The sequence below is a fragment of the Xyrauchen texanus genome, chromosome 39 (assembly GCF_025860055.1).
Source record: "Xyrauchen texanus isolate HMW12.3.18 chromosome 39, RBS_HiC_50CHRs, whole genome shotgun sequence".
In the NCBI taxonomy this organism is placed as follows: domain Eukaryota; kingdom Metazoa; phylum Chordata; class Actinopteri; order Cypriniformes; family Catostomidae; genus Xyrauchen; species Xyrauchen texanus.
Genome location: NC_068314.1, coordinates 5,424,564 through 5,443,704, shown reverse-complemented (window position 1 = coordinate 5,443,704; position 19,141 = coordinate 5,424,564). Strand labels below are relative to the sequence as shown.

At 39.4% G+C, this 19,141-nt stretch overlaps 1 protein-coding gene across 1 annotated transcript in view; it reads left to right on the top strand.

The window, feature by feature from the left end:
• Nucleotides 1–19,141, top strand: part of LOC127632643 (calmodulin-binding transcription activator 1-like) — a 482,652-nt gene that overhangs the window by 449,593 nt on the left and 13,918 nt on the right. Inside the window, exons 12-20 of the mRNA XM_052111348.1 lie at nt 4,936–5,099; nt 5,205–5,407; nt 5,492–5,570; nt 5,985–6,312; nt 6,452–6,873; nt 7,956–8,107; nt 14,326–14,572; nt 15,076–15,147; nt 15,249–15,269. Of these exons, the coding sequence (XP_051967308.1) occupies nt 4,936–5,099; nt 5,205–5,407; nt 5,492–5,570; nt 5,985–6,312; nt 6,452–6,873; nt 7,956–8,107; nt 14,326–14,572; nt 15,076–15,147; nt 15,249–15,269 (1,688 nt within the window). The remainder of the gene's footprint in view (nt 1–4,935; nt 5,100–5,204; nt 5,408–5,491; nt 5,571–5,984; nt 6,313–6,451; nt 6,874–7,955; nt 8,108–14,325; nt 14,573–15,075; nt 15,148–15,248; nt 15,270–19,141) is intronic.

The following is a 19,141-nucleotide window of genomic DNA, read 5'->3' as shown; positions in this document are numbered from 1 at the left end:
AAAATTCCTCAAAATCTGAGTGTATTCTCCTTCATCGTATTAATAAACGCACAACTAGGTCTGTCTGTTTTTGAAACGCTGCCCGTCAACAGTTTGAGATTTGACACAAAGCTCTCAAGCGTTTAGTTGCCTGGCTCGTCTGCTGCCATCTGATTGGTTGTCTCCTGGCTGCTGGAGGTGTTGTAGAGCGTTGATTATGGCACAGCCCCGTTGAAGAGCAATTTGGTCCCGCCTCCACTCATCCCCTCCCCCCAGCCTACAGGAGCGTACGTGTGCCGCATTCTGAGTGGAGGGAATGAGGAAAAAAGAGAGAGAGCCAGGAGCAGGTGGAAATGACATCATCTGCACTGCACCAACACTGCAGTAATGTTTGAACAAAGCTGCACTGGTGCCTTCAATCAGAGCTGCTCTTTTTGTCTGCAAGGGTTGGTATTTGAGGTGGAAAAACACAAGACCCGATGCATGTCGTACGGCTATTCAACAGAATTAAATTTACTTTAATTCGCCCTGTCTGCATCAGAACTGGTGTCAGTATGGTATATGCAATGATAGTGGAAGTGGATGGGACGTAGAAGCTATATCTCAAGGATACTACTTGATATGTACAGATATATTTAAGGTATTGAGCGCCACAGTGCCTGTCCACTTTTTCAGCCATCTTTGTTTTGAAAGTATTTTTCCCATTCATTTATTATCATGGGAATTTCATAAAAGATTTATAAGCCATGAACCAAACCAACCAGCTCCGAAGTGAATCGCAACATTACATACTTTGATTTGAAGCAGAGAAATATTCAGAATTCTGACAAAAAGACAAAGGTTCAAGACTGTGTACTTAACATCTTTCATAAGGAATTAACTACAATCCCATGGCTCATTGGGAATGACGATGTTTGAAAACGTAAATTAAACAATTCATTTTAAGTTATTGATTATAAGTATAGAAATAAAATATTTAAAAGTATATTGCAAAATATTCAGATTTACACAAATATTTAAGATATTTGTGAGTGTAGTGAGACCAACTCAATTGCAGCATGCAAGAGGGCAGTCGAGGCTGAGCTCTATTGGCGCGGTTTGTTAACCTCGATTCTCTGATTGGTGGATTTTCCCTCTTGAGATCCTAGGGAATAAAAAACAGTTGAAATAACACAGACTGATAGCCAGGGCAATTTTTAGCTATAAGCAATATAAGCAGGCACTTAGGGCCCCTGAGCCACCAGGGGGCCCAGCAAATCAAGGTTATTTTGTGGATACAAGCTGTGAGAAAGACTGAGGCATCTGTTATGGCTCAATTAGGCAAGTCAAAGAAGCTTTACAGAAAATCATGCATTAACAGAAAATGAAACCTTAATATCTATAAAGTCTTAGTCATCATTGTGTAGTTTGATTAAATATGATTATGAAATGTGTTTAAAAATAAGTAATTAAATAATAATTGTATTTATAACCTCAGTGAGCAAGCCAAAAGGCGACTGTGGCAAGGAACACAAAATTCCATAAGATGTTGGTTAATGGAGAAAAATAACATTGGGAGAAACCAGACTCACTGTGGGGGCCAGTTCCCCTATGGCTAACCAGCATGAATATAATGCCAATATTACTTATTTATGTGCAGTGGAAGTCATGATTTAAAATTATTAAACTAAGTAAGTGTTAAAGTTTAAACAAAGATTTTGTAAGAACTGTAATATTAATAACTAATATCTTTGAAGTTCATCCTGGATTAACTGCAGAAGTTCATATAGATGCAATTGTCCTTTGTCAGTTGGTGGATGAAGGCTTTTGTTGGCAATTTATTGATAATCTATATATAGTAAATGTATTCCATTTGAAGAGTGTAGTCCATCAATAGACCAAGGTGATGCAGGCCTAGATCAATGAGGTGCTTCACAGTTCAACCGGCCGGTAATTTTGATGAGTTCTATCCTAAATCCAAGATTCAGGCAATGGCATATGAAGTATCCCATGTCTTATGGTTGGAGTTGGCATCAGTTCATCCTCTGAGGTCCATCATAATAGACTGAAGTGATGTCTGGCTGGTACCGGCAGCATTTAGTCATCATCACGACACATAGCAATGGAGTCCGATAACATGTAGGAATGGAGCTGGATCCGGACGGTTCTGGTGACCTCGGGATAGGAAACAAAAAGAATAATATTAGCGTAGATGCCAGAATAAATTAGGTGTATGCCTGGCTAAATAGATGAGTCTTTAGTCTAGACTTAAACTAAGTGAGTGTGTCTGGGTCCCGAACTGTGTTGGGGAGATTATTCCATAGTTTTGGAGCCAAATAGGGTAAGGATCTACCTCCTTTTGTGGATTTTGATATTCTAGGAACAATTAACATGCCAGAATTTTGTGATCATAATGAATGCGATGGAATATAGCATGTCAGAAGGTCACTGAAGTACTGTGGAGCTTGACTATTCAAAGCTTTGTATGTAGTTAACAGAATTTCTAAATTAATAAGAGATTTAACAAGTAGCCAATGTAATGATAATAAAATGGGGCTAATATGATCATATTTCATGGTTCTAGTCAGCACTCTGGCTGCTGTATTTTGAACCAATTGAAGTTTGTTTATTGAACTTGCTGGACATCCTCCCAGCAATGCATTACAATAATCTAGTCTTGAGGTCGTGAACGCATGAATTCATTTTTCGGCATCAGCAACAGAGCATGTGTCATAACTTAGCAATATTTCTTAGGTGGAAGAATGCTATTCTACAAACATTGGAAATGAGATTTTCAAATGACATATGGGTATCAAATATAGAACCTAAGTTTTTTGCTGTTGAAGAAGATGTAACAGTACATCCATCGAGAGTTAAATTAGATTTTAGCAGCTTATTCTTAGAGGTTTTTGATCCAATAATTAGTACCTCTGTTTTGTCAGAGTTGAGTAGAAGGACATTTGAGTAGAAGGACATTTCTGGCCATCCAATCTTTGATTGATACACTCTGCTAATTTGGAGAATTGTGAAATTTCATTGGTTTTCGAAGAAATATAAAGTTGGGTATCATCGGCATAACAGTGGAAACGTATTCCATGATTCCTGATATCTCCCAAGGTAAGCATATATAAGGAGAAAAGCAGAGGCACTATAACTGATCCCTGTGGCACTCCATACTTAACTTTTGTTTGATTTGACAATTCCTCCTTTACACAGACAAAGTGGCAGAGGTCTGCTAAATAGGACCTAAACAATTTTAATGCAGCTCCACAAATGCTAACATAATTCTTCAGCCTATTCAGGAGAATATTGTGATCTATCGTGTTGAAGGCAGCACTAAGATCTAAAAGCACTAGAGGAGAAATGCTCTTATCATTGTTATCAGATGATAAGTCAAGTCATTAGTAACTCTGATAAGTGAAGTCTCTGTACTGTGGTGTGGCCTAAATCCTGACTGAAATTGTTCAAATATACTATTTCTCTGTAGAAATTAACATAATTGGGAGGACACAAACTTTTCTAATATTTTTGACATAAACGGGAATTTTAAAATCGGTCTATAATTAATTATCCTATTCTCCAGGATCAAGTTGTGGCTTCTTAAGCTGTTTGATAACTGCCATTTTAAAGTTTCTTTGGACATGTCCTAAGGATAGCAAAGAGTTAATAATATTAAGAGGTTCTGAGATTACAGGGTTTTTTGATGTTTCGATAAGTTTTGTTAGCTCTTCATGAACTATGACAGCGAAGGATTAAAGTTGCACATGAGGAAAATTATAAGACACTGTTTTCTGAAATTCTGTGACAGATGATTGTATAATTCTTATTTTATTTCTGATTATTTCAATTTTATCAGTAAAGAAATTCATGAAGTCATTACTCTTGTGCTGCGACGGAACATCTGGTTCTGTTGAGGCTTTATTCCTAACCAATATAGCCACAACACTGAATAAACACCTAGGATTGTTGTGGTTATTTTCTATGAGTTTGCTAAAATATGTTGACCTGGCTGCTTTTAGTGCCTGTCTGTAGCTGCAGACTCTATCCTTTCATGCACCGCAAAATACCTCCAATTTTGTATTCTTTCACTTGCACTCCATTTTCCGAGCTGCTCTCTTGAGAGCATGAGTGTGATCATTGTACCATGGTGCGGGTCTTTTTTCTTTAATCAAAGGGGACACTATCAAGAGTGCTAGAGAAGACTTTAAAGTTTATTTATATTTTCTGTTATATCCTCAAGTTCTTTTAGACTTTGGGGCTTACTGAGTATATGAGATAGATCTGGAAGATTATTAGTGAGACTATCTTTAGTGGTTGAAAGAAATGTTCTATCTGAACGATGGCGTGGTGTAGATTGAGTAACATTAGCTGATCGCAACATATAAGAGACCAGGTAGTGTCTTTATATGATGTTTATCTTTAATTTTATTTTTATTTTTTTTCAAGGTTGACCATAATCACATTTACTCTAAATGATTAATTGAGGGGTTTGTGTTTGGTAGTTCAGGAAAACAACACTGTCTCTATATGATATCTAGGTAAAACATTCTCTATGTGTTGTAGTTTATGTGACCTGTGTGACGAATTAGACTGTTATAGGGGACCCCCTTGTGACCCGAGGTGGAAGGAAGTAGGATTTTGCTAATAGCCCCATATTCTCAGAAACAGCCCTGCTGATGGCTTCCGCAGAAGCATTTACCATCGATTAACAATCTTGAAGCGAAGCTCACGCTAGTTCTTTCTTTAAAGGTTTCTAAGTTATCTTTAAAAATAAATTAATTCTTGCAGAAAAAACAACAACTAAATACTGTGCAATGAATAGAACAGAATGCAGGCATCTCGGCACATTTTTTTAATAGTGTTTTTAAAAAACTATTTGAGATGCTGAAAATGTTTTAAAAATTAACAGTGCGGATCGATGCAAAAATATGTTCAGTGTGAACAGCCCCTAACTTGTTCTCCTGGTTTCCTGTAAAGATAACCAGTTCAGAATGTCCATCCTGGAACGTTTGGAGCAGATGGAGAGAAGAATGGCAGAGATGGCTGGTCAGCAGCAGCAGGGTGGTGGAGGCACGTCAGAGAGTGGAGGAACCGGAAGTAGTGGAGGAGAAGGAGGAAGAGGCAATTCCGACCAGGCACAGGTATTATTCGAGTTCTAAACTGAGATATAATTTAATGGAACTCAGCATCAAATTCTTGGTGCAACTCTAAACTGATTCCATTCAATGTTTGATTTGTTCTTTTAGTTTTCACCAGGTCAGGGCCAGGGTCAGGCGGGCAGCTCCTTTGAGAGCCGCGTGGTTGTAGTTTGCGAGAAAATGATGAACCGGTCCTGCTGGGCCAAGTCCAAGCACCTAATCCATTGCAAGACGTTCCGGGGCATGACTTTACTCCACCTGGCAGCCGCCCAGGGTTACACCACCCTTATCCAAACACTTATCAAGTGGCGGTGAGTATGCTGATTGGAAACTGGATCTAAATGCACATAGATGCCACATATACTTTTTCTATATTTTGCTGTTTGTCTCCACAGCACAAAGCATGCAGACAGTATTGACCTGGAACTGGAGGTGGATCCTCTAAATGTTGATCACTTCTCTTGCACACCACTGGTGAGTGTTGAGACTAGTTAGATCACAATACCTTAATCATAACAATCTATTTTATCCCAGCAAAGGCACGGCACAACAAATATAACAGAACACAGGTTACTTGAGATGCTCTTTTAAAAGTTGCCATTCTTTTTAAACCTGACACTGATTGTAAAAAAAACATGGCAGTCCTTTGCAAGACGCTGAAAAAAAAACTGAGATACATTTCACAACTATCAAAAACATATGTCTAGAGCATGTTTACATAGAAACAATAGAAAAAGAGTGCACACGGATGCAAAGACTTAAAGCCCTTAAAACCGTGGCATGAGGATTCTGTGCAAGCTTAGTTGAGACAACTTTCAATTTCCTTAACCAAATTCAAATTAAATTTAATTAGTAATAAATAAATGTATTTATTGGTAATTTCTTTAGATGTGGGCCTGTGCTTTGGGTCACATGGAGGCGACGGTGGTTCTGTATAAATGGGATCGTCGAGCTTTGGCCATCCCCGATTCTTTGGGTCGTTTACCGCTGGCTATCGCCCGGTCCCGTGGCCACACCAAGCTTGCTGAGTATCTGGAAAGTCTTCAGAGGGAAGAGCAGCAGTCAGGAGCTTTGACAACAACTCCCAGCATGCCTTTCTCTCCATCTGTTGAGGCATCAACCGTAGAGGGCTGGATGAATGTTTGGGGAACTGAAACGGCTTCAGTTGGACTGAAAGAAAGCAACATCACCAGTTCTGCTTCAAGCTCCGGCTCAGGTGAGTTATAATATTTAATTCTATACAGATTTGCCCATTAAGTAACTAAGTAACTACTTGAGTAACTCAGAAGCGGAAACTAAAAAGTCTGAAGCTTTGTCAGAAAAGTCAGTTTGAGTTTAATTTTGTATCTTTGCAGACTTGAGAAGACCCAGGTCAGAACCGTCCAGTTTTTATAGCAGTGTTAGTCATGGTGATGCCCCAATGAGTAAGAAACACAAGCCCAACCCTGAGAGCCACCGAACTCTGCTCAGCAAACCCTGTTCTGCCCCACTCGGACTGGAAGAACATGCCTACAAGTCTAAAACGTGCCCTTCCAAGCCTAGAGAAGGTACTGTGGTCAAAGAGCAGAGAGATGGGGAGCATTCTCAGACAAAGCTGGCCTCTTGTGGAGGTGGCCGATGGAGTTCGAGACAAGCTGCAGGACGTAGAGTGCCAACTGGTAGACTTGGCAAGGAAAGGCTGGCAAACAGGCTGAGATTAAGAGAAATGGCTAGCACAGGGACAATCTCTGATCTACGGACAAGCCAAGAGGATTTGGAGAACACTGGAGACCTGCAGGTGAGGCACGAAAATAAACTGTCAATATAGATCTTTTTGTAGTGCTAATGCAGGGGTCCTGAACGGGGTGGTACCACCCCCAGGGGGCATTCAAAGGATGCCAGGGGGCTCTGAGAGCAAATTAGTAGAGAGGGTTAAAAATGGGGGGGCGTTTATCAGTCATAATAATCAAATCTATCGTCATGTTTCTCTTTGCATTAAAATGTTTATCTAGACTTGGAGTATATCATTTGGTTTTTAATTATACAGGTTGGTACACATTTGTACCTCGGTTCATCTAATTTTGAAGTCTTGTGACGCATCACCAACTTTGAATTTACTATAGTAACACTAACTGTACTTTAGGTAGAATTAGATTGATAATTAATATTATCATATCACTACTTCAGCTCTATTTCATTTTTCATAGGCTACATTAGGGGAGTGAGGGAATATAATAATTTTTTTTGGTACAACAAAGTCTCGGCTTTCAAATTATGTGGGGGGGCCTGTGATTAATTCGAGTTCTGGGCCACTTCCACACTAATACGATTTCATTTGAAAAACGCTTTTATCCACATTGGATCTGCATTTTCCTCCTCCTGTTTAAAAAAAATTCTCCAAAACCACTTACTTTGGAAAACAATGATGTTAGGAAACTGAAAATGGAAATTACCAACTTGAATGGCTTGGTGTGGATGTGGCTTAGGACTTCATTAATAACTAATACAGTTTGATAAGACAACATTTTTATGTTGGCTTGAATGTTTGAAATTCAAGCTTTTTTTAAGGGTCCAACAATCAGATGGAAGGATGGATGGATGGATGGATGATTGATTGATTGATTGATTGATTGATTGATTGATTGATTGATTGATTGATTGATTGATTGATTGATTGATGGATGGATGGATGGATGGATGGATGGATGGATGGATGGATGGATGGATGGATAGTTGATTGATTGATTGATTGATTGATTGATTGATTGATTGATTGATAAAACCTAATCCAAGTATGTGGAAAATAGTATCTACAGTATAGCATTCATATTTGCTGATGTATAATCCAACATTTTGAAAGTACTCAGCTGCTTGTTTCAGAACATGAACATGATGACTTTAGAAGAAGAAGTAATTGCAGCAACATCTGATCACATCAAGAGGGAAAACTCTGCGTCAGAGTCGGCAGTAGACAGTGTTGGAGTCAGCAACACCATGAGCTGGATGGCCAGTTACCTGGGAGATGCAGAGAGGTGGGTTTCTACAGGATAAAATCCACAAGAAATCCTCTTTGGTTCATAATAAATTTGCTATATTTTTCCTCACATACTTGGGTGCTATTTACAACAAATGCGTTTTGGATCTGTGTAGTTATTTAATCGTTTATTATGTAAACATGCTAGAAGGAACTTTTTGACTGTTGTGCAGTTCCTCATTTTTAGTACCTTAAGTACCTATGTGAGGGTTAAAAAAAAACATGTACTTATGTATACATGCACTAGACAGATGTTTTTGTATGGAATGATATTAATCTCATTATTATTAATGAATGCACACACAATTATTCATGTACTAGATACATTTTGTGAATGTATTTTACTAACCACAAACAAATGCCATTTGATTTGAATCTGTGGAATTCGGGATTGAATGATTGTGCAGCGATTTGTACAAATACAGACATGTTTGCAAATAAACATGGTCTGTTCTACATTAATAAATCAAAAATTGCTCATGCAAAAATGAATCCGTGCATTTGTGGATCAGAAGACATGCGTGCATTTATTGATATCTTGTTCGAATCGATCGTGTTCGGTTCATTTGGATTTTGAGACTTCCTTTTCGCAGTTTACAGCATTCCACCCACACACCCACACACACACACCCACACACACACACCCACACACACCCACACACACACACACACACACACACACACACACACACACACACACACACACACACACACACACACACACACAAAACTAACGAACAAGCCAGTGCTCTTCATTAACGTGAACACGATTCGTAAATGTGTGTCATAAATACAATGAAACAAATGTTTTTCAACCGGTGTCTGTAGAATTAAGAATTACATAAATGTGCAGCAATTTGTACAAATAAAGTCATGTTTGTGAGTATAAATGTTCGCTTTGTATTAAAGTGTGACAATTTCCGCGTGCAAAAAGGAATCCGTGCATTTCTGGATCAGGCGACACGCGTGCATTTATTGATTCCTTGTTCGAGTCGATCCTGTTCGGTTCATTTGGATTTTGAGACTTCTTCCGACTTTCAGCATTGAGGATCCACACGCAACTGAAAGGCAAGGCAGGCAGCTACCACTAGATGGCAGTCGCAGAGAATTACCGAGTTGGCCTGCCCTGGTTTGAGAACAGGTGATAATGGACATTTTGGCATTCTCCGAAGAACCTTTAAAACATGGATAATACCATTTTAAACCAACAAGCTGGTTGGGTAAGTAACACTAATCTTTTTTTTCTTTTATTGCATACTGAAAAGAAGGAAAAAAAAGTAACTTCCTATAGACTAGCAAGTTAAAAACAATGTACATTTGATATATTTGACATATTAATTACATTTTATAAATATTCATTTGATGAGATATTAACAAAAACATGTTGGCTCTTCATTATGTATGTTAGATTATTGTTTAGAGTGCGAGCTGATCAGGGAGGAGAGAATGTTGGCGTGGCTCGTCTGATGTTTTCTGTACGTGGAGAAACTGCAAGAAAAACAAAACTAAGGACACTTGTGACAAATGTCAAAAGGTAGTGTGTGGGATCTACACATGGAAGGTAGAGAGTTGAATGATGTGCGGGGTTTGCCCCCAAAACAGCCAGATGCCTTGTTCAAGTGAGCCCACTTTTAGGAGAATTCGTTCATAATGATTTTACAGCATACTATTTTCATTATAGTTTTACAGCATGATATTTTTGCTCACAGTAAAACAAATATTGCTTTCTAAATCAGTTCGTTTTCCCACAGTTTATCGAATGTTCATATTCTTTATTAACTGTTTTGGCCATTTTGGGTTTAGCCTATATGTGTTTCATACATGTCTAATGTTTTTACTATGCATTGAAATACACATTGGTGATGTTTTTATAAGCTATTGTATTGATTTGCTTTTATTTTACAAAGAAAATAATTTAATATAAATAATCAAAGTTGCATCTGTAATCAGCTACAATAGCAAGTTCTGTGATTTTCGATGAACTAATACATTTTCACATTCATTAGAATTTAAATTTCGTGTCCTGGTGTTTATTATTAATATAACAGATTCATTTATTCATGGATTTCGATTCCAGTGGTGGCTGAATAGGATTGTTTCCAATTTCCAATAACTCCAGAGCGTTGTAAAGTCCAAAAGTCAACATGTTTTGAAAAAATATAGATTTAATAATTTCCCAAATTCACAACATGTTTTTATCTAACGAAATATTCGCCTCAATCCATGTTTGTTGGCGTTTAGACTTTCAAAAACATTTTCACTGTGGTGAAAAAACTTGATGGACACAAAGCGAGGCACGCACCTTCCGGGCAGTCTAGCAGCTAATATACATATATTTTTTGTATAGTCTAGCACTATTATATATTACAAAAAAAGATTGTATTATATTGGACTATCTACGTTCAGCTAGGCTCCGTGCTCCATTTAATCCATATTATTCTATTTTATTCTAATTGAGGATTTTGTTAGGATTTTGACATTTTTAGGGTGATGACGTCATAAAATATGACGACAGACATTAGAAGCTTCATTCTAAAACCTCAATAGACGTGTCGAATGTAAATATGACATGACATTTGGTACAGTCTAGTATGAACGGTCAGAATGACCGCTATGGCCATTCTAGTAGTTATAGAATTTCCACGAGCATCTTCCTAATGGTCGGAGCCCCCGAAGTGACCTGTGCAAAAAAAAAAAAAATCTAAGAGACTTTCGCGTGTGCACGCGTTGGAGTTTCCGGTGTGTGTATAGCTCTTTTCCGATTGCGTCATTGCCATCATTCATTTACTCAAAGAGACTGAGAGCATGGATGCGCATGAATTTATAGAGATATATTTTAAACTTGGCCTTCAAAGCCATTACTGTCTATGACATTTGTAATACTGTCATGGCTGAGACACGCTTTGATCTTCCAAAGGACACTAATCAAGCAATAGACATGTACTTGCATTTAACACCAGAACTACCGGAATTCTATAACTACTAGAATGGCCATAGCGGTCATTCTGACCGTTTATACTAGACTGTACCAAATGTCATGTCATATTTACATTCGACACTTCTATTGAGGTTTTAGAATGAAGCTTCTAATGTCTGTCGTCATATTTTATGACGTCATCACCCTAAAAAATGTCAAAATCCTCGAACAAAATCCTCAATTAGAATAAAATAGAATAATATGGATTAAATGGAGCACGGAGCTAGCTGAACGTAGATAGTCCAATATAATACAATCTTTTTTGTAATATATAATAGTGCTAGACTATACAAAAAATATAGCTGCTAGACTGCCCCGGAAGGTGCGTGCCTCGCTTTGTGTCCATCAAGTTTTTTCACCACAGTGAAAATGTTTTTGAAAGTCTAAACGCCAACAAACATGGATTGAGGCGGAATATTTCGTTAGATAAAAACATGTTGTGAATTTGGGAAATTATTAAATCTATATTTTTTCAAAACATGTTGACTTTTGGACTTTACAACGCTCTGGAGTTATTGGAAATTGGAAACAATCCTATTCAGCCACCACTGGAATCGAAATCCATGAATAAATGAATCTGTTATATTAATAATAAACACCAGGACAGGAAATTTAAATTCTAATGAATGTGAAAATGTATTAGTTCATCGAAAATCACAGAACTTGCTATTGTAGCTGATTACAGATGCAACTTTGATTATTCATATTAAATTATTTTCTTTGTAAAATAAAAACAAATCGATACAATAGCTTATAAAAACATCACCAATGTGTATTTCAATGCATAGTAAAAATATTAGACATGTATGAAACACATATAGGCCAAACCCAAAATGGCCAAAACAGTTAATAAAGAATATGAACATTCGATAAACTGTGGGAAAACGAACTGATTTAGAAAGCAATATTTGTTTTACTGTGAGCAAAAATATCATGCTGTAAAACTATAATGAAAATAGTATGCTGTAAAATCATTATGAACGAATTCTCCTAAAAGTGGGCTCACTTGAACAAGGCATCTGGCTGTTTTGGGGAAAACCCCGCACATCATTCAACTCTCTACCTTCCATGTGTAGATCCCACACACTACCTTTTGACATTTGTCACAAGTGTCCTTAGTTTTGTTTTTCTTGCAGTTTCTCCACGTACAGAAAACATCAGACGAGCCACGCCAACATTCTCTCCTCCCTGATCAGCTCGCACTCTAAACAATAATCTAACATACATAATGAAGAGCCAACATGTTTTTGTTAATATCTCATCAAATGAATATTTATAAAATGTAATTAATATGTCAAATATATCAAATGTACATTGTTTTTAACTTGCTAGTCTATAGGAAGTTACTTTTTTTTTTTCCTTCTTTTCAGTATGCAATAAAAGAAAAAAAAGATTAGTGTTACTTACCCAACCAGCTTGTTGGTTTAAAATGGTATTATCCATGTTTTAAAGGTTCTTCGGGAGAATGCCAAAATGTCCATTATCACCTGTTCTCAAACCAGGGCAGGCCAACTCGGTAATTCTCTGCGACTGCCATCTAGTGGTAGCTGCCTGCCTTGCCTTTCAGTTGCGTGTGGATCCTCAATGCTGAAAGTGCGGAAAGAAAGTCTCAAAATCCAAATGAACCGAACAGGATCGACTCGAACAAGGAATCAATAAATGCACGCGTGTCGCCTGATCCAGAAATGCACGGATTCCTTTTTGCACGCGGAAATTGTCACACTTTAATACAAAGCGAACATTTATACTCACAAACATGACTTTATTTGTACAAATTGCTGCACATTTATGTAATTCTTAATTCTACAGACACCGGTTGAAAAACATTTGTTTCATTGTATAGCGACACACATTTACGAATCGTGTTCACGTTAATGAAGAGCACTGGCTTGTTCGTTAGTTGTGTGTGTGTGTGTGTATGTGGGTGTGTGTGTGTGGGTGTGTGTGTGTGTGTGTGGGTGTGTGTGTGTGGGTGTGTGTGTGTGGGTGTGTGTGTGTGTGTGGGTGTGTGTGTGAGCGTGTATTTATCACTTTGTGGGGACCAAATGTCCCCATAAGGATAGTAAAACCCGAAATTTTTGACCTTGTGGGGACATTTTGTCGGTCCCCATGAGGAAAACAGCTTATAAATCATACTAAATTATGTTTTTGAAAATGTAAAATGCAGAAAGTTTTCTGTGAGGGGTTAGGTTTAGGGGTAGGGTTAGGTTTAGGGGATAGAATATAAAGTTTGTACAGTATAAAAACCATTATGTCTATGGAAAGTCCCCATAAAACATGGAAACACAACATAAGTGTGTGGGTGTGTGTGTGTGGGTGTGTGTGTGTGTGTGTGTGTGTGTGGGTGTGTGTGTGTGTGTGTGTGAGTGTGTGTGTGTGTGTGTGGGTGTGGGTGTGTGTGTGTGGGTGTGTGGGTGGAATGCTGTAAACTGCGAAAAGGAAGTCTCAAAATCTAAATGAACCGAACACGATCGATTCGAACAAGATATCAATAAATGCACGCATGTCTTCTGATCCACAAATGCACGGATTCATTTTTGCATGAGCAATTTTTGATTTATTAATGTAGAACAGACCATGTTTATTTGCAAACATGTCTGTATTTGTACAAATCGCTGCACAATCATTCAATCCCGAATTCCACAGATTCAAATCAAATGGCATTTGTTTGTGGTTAGTAAAATACATTCACAAAATGTATCTAGTACATGAATAATTGTGTGTGCATTCATTAATAATAATGAGATTAATATCATTCCATATTTTTGAGTGCTGCAATTCATCTTGCTGTTTTTTTTCAACGTTTCGCACTGAAGTGCCAATTTTTTTTAGATGCTTCGTCAGTTTTAAATCAGATTTTAAAATTATTGTTTTATAACCATTCTTATTATTAATCAGAAGTGATGGTTTACCAAAATAAGATTTTTTATAGCCTACAGTATATTTATCATTTAAAGGGTTTTGGCCACAGAGAAACATGGTGGAAAAAAATTTACTATTGGCAGCTATAAACCTGATAATTCCAAAAAGAAACTATCGCACCAATTAATCGATAAAACCAATAGATCGTTCAACCTCTAAAACATTAAGATGCCATGTCAGTTTAAAAATAACTTCAACTTTTAACAAAGACTATTCGTTTCACTGCGTTTGGCTTTTTTTTTGGTGCAAGAATGCATTCTGAACAGCAACTAAATCTGTGGAATTTAATTGGTTTTCACAATTGTTTGGTTTCCCAGGTTCCTGTTTAAAAAGCCCCTAACTTCCTCTCCTGGCCTGGGTGCCATTCATAGTGGAGTACAGCCAGAACTCAATGGTCCTCTTGGGAAACTCGGCCTCCAGTCCCCTGCAGAATGGACTGCTCTTCTCAATGTCTCCCACAGCAAGGAAGAGCGTGACTTGACCAAGCTGGTGCTGTCCGATCCTGAACAGAGAGAACTGTACGAGGCAGCCCGCCAGGTCCAGAACACCTTCCGCAAGTACAAGGTAGGGTGGGACTTCAGGTGTATTTGTTGCCAGTGTTCGTGATGGTCTGGTTTCAAAGGTTGTGCTGTAATGTGTTGTGTATAATGCTCCTGAATGTAAGGTAAAAGAAAAGATCTAAGCTGGACCTTCTTATTGTGATGTGTGCTCCAAAAGGCAGTGATAAGGTCCGTGTTGTTTAGACGCATGGGGAAATTTGCTTGAGCTTAGCATGGCCTGGCTATAAGGAATGATTGCATTGTTCCCTCTATCCATCTGTTTTAACGGGATACACAGATGTACTCAAGTCCACAGCACATTGGTTGTTCAGAGCAGTTCTGAGGAATAACCTTCTCCTTGGAGCATTTCAACGCCACTTTACCAGTCTAAGAGGACATCTTGGCCAGCCTCAAAAGGGATCAGATGACATCATCCCTGTGGCCATCCAGGCCTCCTTGTGAACACTAACCTCTTTCCTGTCCTGTCCTCTCCCACCCTACCTCACCCCCTCTTCCCCCATCCTGCAGGGTCGTCCGCTCCGGGAGCAACAAGAACTGGCAGCTGCTGTCATTCAGCGTTGTTATAAGAGGTACAAACAGGTAGGCCTTGAGACTCACTGTGTAATGTGCCACACTTTTGAGTGGCCAAATGTAACAGGCTTCATACATTGCCTTCATTTCCTTTCTCTCTTTTCCTTAAGCTGACATGGATAGCCTTGAAGGTAATGCTTTCCATTTCACCTACAACTTCTCAACATCTACTGTTATGGATTTTATTGATCTGGACATTCATTAGTAATGTTCGCTGAAAAAAGCATCTCTATGATTATTGCTCGTACTTATGCATGATGCAGATTTCGTCATCGGCAGAGTGCTTGAAGACTAAATGGGTGCGGCCCAAGTTTTCTAACCGCTTGTACTCTGAATGCACAGAATGCACATGTGCCTGGAATTATTTGCACTTATTAGTAGGTCCACAAGGTGGCAACACTCACCATTGAGCCATTATTGTTACAAAGAAGCACTAGAAGAAGATGTAAGAGACGAAGGTGGAACACGTGTGTGAGGATGTCAGGAGACACCGGCATGTGTATAACTCAAGTCTGAAATAATATAAAGACATATTTATGGGTCTAAACTCCTCAAGAGAAATAGTCAAAAATCTCATAGCAGTCATAGCACACATGGGCCAACCAACTGTGTATGCGCGCAGTCCAATGAAGAATACTTTGAAAGGGGAGTGTTCAACTGTACGCAAGCGCTAAGCATTCGTGTCAAAACCAAAGTATGCTTTGGGCTTTAGGATTAGGGCTTTGTGCTACAGGCATGAATGATACCTCAAATCACGTGGTTTGTTGAGGAGAGGTATGCTATTACTTTTCTAAGCAATCATACTTAAAAAATAACAAATTCTGTAGGTGAAAAATCCAATAGACTTACGGGAGGGACCCGAGCCATATCTAGAGACCAAAATATCACAGAGACTTGGGGATGGGCTCTTTTGACTTGGGCCATTAAGTAACCACCCAGAATACCCTAGCAACCCCATAACAAGATATAGCAGGGTTCTCTTTCAACTTTGGGCACTTTTAGCCATGTGAATTTCTTGTAAAATTGTCTACTAACAATGTCCAACATGATTTACATTTATCACAGGTGATTTGTCATTTTTGTCATTTTTTCTGAAGGTTATTGAAATTCCCAGCACAGTGTCATTTCCAGCACATCTCAAATTCTGTATCGTGTTTAATAGAATTCTCTGGTGGAAATGACGCTGATGGAAATGCCATTTGTAAGGTTTTTGTAATAAAATGGCCAACTCCTGTGTCTTGCTTAGGCTAATTTCAAAGTTAACACTTAATGAATCATACGTAACTACAATTGAATAATATTTTTAAAAATGTTGCATAATTTGGCAAAAAATCAGCTTAATTGAAAATGAAGCCTAACAAAAATATACTGCTTACAAGTGGTATTTCCCTGGTCTGCCTCTGAATCAGGGGCATGGCCGCTCAGGGTGTTTGGAATGGATTTCGGAGATCAGAGAATCATCCAAGATGTCATCAGAGGGAATCTAGGATTGTTCCTCAGGCCCACACCCCTCCCAATCAACCAGATAAAACATCTGTCGACCCCTTCTGCGAGAGTCCAGGAGTTAATTAACACAGTAAGCCATCTGGCTGTCAATTTCTAGTGGCGGTGTTGGGGAGCCTTTGTTGATATTCATTGACGGCCAGGGCCAGCCGGTTTCAGCAAAGAGACATGGAATGTGGGAGAAATACAATAATGAGCAGGTAGCTAGAGCTTGTACATAACCTCATTAATTTGTCTAATAACTTTGAAAGGACCCACATACCTGGGGCTGAGTTTCTTACAGGGAAGGTGAAGCCTGAGGTCCCGAGTCGACAGCCAAACTCTCTGACCTGGGTGAAGAACAGGAAATGGCCAACGTTGGCTGTCTGCCTGGATCTTCTGATGGCGAATGGCTCTTTGCAGGTGTACATGGGCACTGTCCCATACCTGATTACTCCTTTGCATCCAAGAATCTACTGCAGGAAGATCCGACAGCTCACCAGTCCGAGGAAAGAGAGAGGGTTGATAAGCAAGAACACACTGGAAAGTTGTAAGTCCTGTAGAGAGCTTTACAAGAGAGTTCTGGGTGTGATAAAAACAGTTTTATCATATTCAGCCCATGGCAAAAAACAACTTCAATCCTGCTGGTTTTTGCTACAGTATGTTCGTAAGAACTGACCCACTACCTGATTCAGCCTTTCTACCTGCCCAAATTGTGGATGATAGCCCAAGGTGAGACTGACATTGATACGAATGAGGTCACAGAAAGCCTTTCAAATCCCAGAGATGGATTGAGGCCCAGGCCAAAGAACCAAAACGCGTACTGGAATAGAGCCTCAGCAGTTTCCAGGACTGTAGGGAGGTTTTTGAGGGGAATAAAGCGGCAAGCTTTAGAAAACCAGCAAATTACAACCAGGATAGTAGTGTTACCTTGAGAGGGTGGCAGGTCAGTCAAGAAATCCACACCCAGATGAGACCACAGATGATGAGGAACAGGCTTGGAGAAACAAGTCAGGTAATTGTTGTAATGGCTTAGACTGGGCACACACTGAACAGTTCTTAACAAAAAAGTAACATCAGAAGAGAGTGATGGCCACCAGAATTTGATCTTGATGAGCTGCTGGGTCCGATTCTCTCCAGGATGCCCTGAACACAAGGTACTGTGAACCATTCCATTACGCGGCTTCTCAGAACTGCTGGGAAGAATGTCTTCCCCACCGGACATTGAGCTGTAGATGACTCAGCTGCCTGTGCCTGTTGAATTTTTCTCATGATGTCCCATCGCACTGGAGCGACCACCAAAGATGGGGCCAGAATGGGGTGTTGAACCTCCTGCTGCTGCTCACTAGAATGCATTCTGGAGGGGGCATCCGCCTTGGTGTTCTTAGAAACTGGGCAATAGGTAACCGAAAGTTCAAATGGGAAACAAACAGAGCCCATCTGGTCTTTTTGCCTCCTGAATGTACTCTAGATTGTGATGGTCAGTGAGAACAATGAATGGATGCCATGCCCCCTCTAACCAGTGTCTCCATTCTTCGAATGCCGCCTTCATGGCCAGTAGTTTCCGATTCCCCACATCGTAGCTCCTTTCTGACTGAGTCAGTTTCCTGGAGAAAAAAGTACAAGGGAACAACTTTGGAGGGGGAACCATGGCGCCAAGACAGAACTGCTCCTACTCCAGAGTCAGACGCGTCAACTTCTACCACAAAAGAACAGTTACGGTCTGGATGCTTGAGAATGTGAATTGTGACTTTAACTTCTCAAAAACTTGAGCTGCTTTGAAAGTCCAAAGACTGTGTGGCTTATCATGAATGAGAGACATCAGAGCTATAGCCACCATGCTAAAGTTTCCAATAAAACATATGTAGAAGTTGGCAAACCCCAGAAATCCTTGTAACTCCTTAACCGTCCTGGGTGTGGGCCACTCCATCACTGCTCTGATATTGGGTGAATAAATACGAGCACTGTCGATGCTTAACACATAGCCCAAAAGTGAAATGGGACAGACATGAAACTTACACTTCTCTGCCTTCACAAAGAGATGATTATCAGCCAGTCTTTGCAGAATCTGACAAGCCTGTTGCACATGGAATTCCATTGAAGGAGACTAGACCAGAATATCACCAATTTATATCACACACTTAGTGATCATGTCCTTGAAGATTTAATTCATGAATGACTGGAATACCGACGGCACATTGGAAAGCCCGAAGGGCATAACCTGATATTTAAAATGTCCAGTGTTTGTGATGAATCCCATCTTCCACTGGTCCCCCTCACGGATATGAATCATACTGTAGGCCCTGCGTAAGTCCAATTTAGAAAAAAATGCAGGTTTCACGTATCGGCCATGGGAAATGGAGGCAAAGTGTTTGTGAATTTGACCATGATGGCATTGAGACCTCGATAGTCGATGCATGGGTGCAGTGTTCCATCCTTCTTCTCCACAAAGAAAAAAATGGAGTAGATAGCCGTATGTGACCCAGCCTCAGTGCTTCCTCCACATATTCCTCCTTGGCTT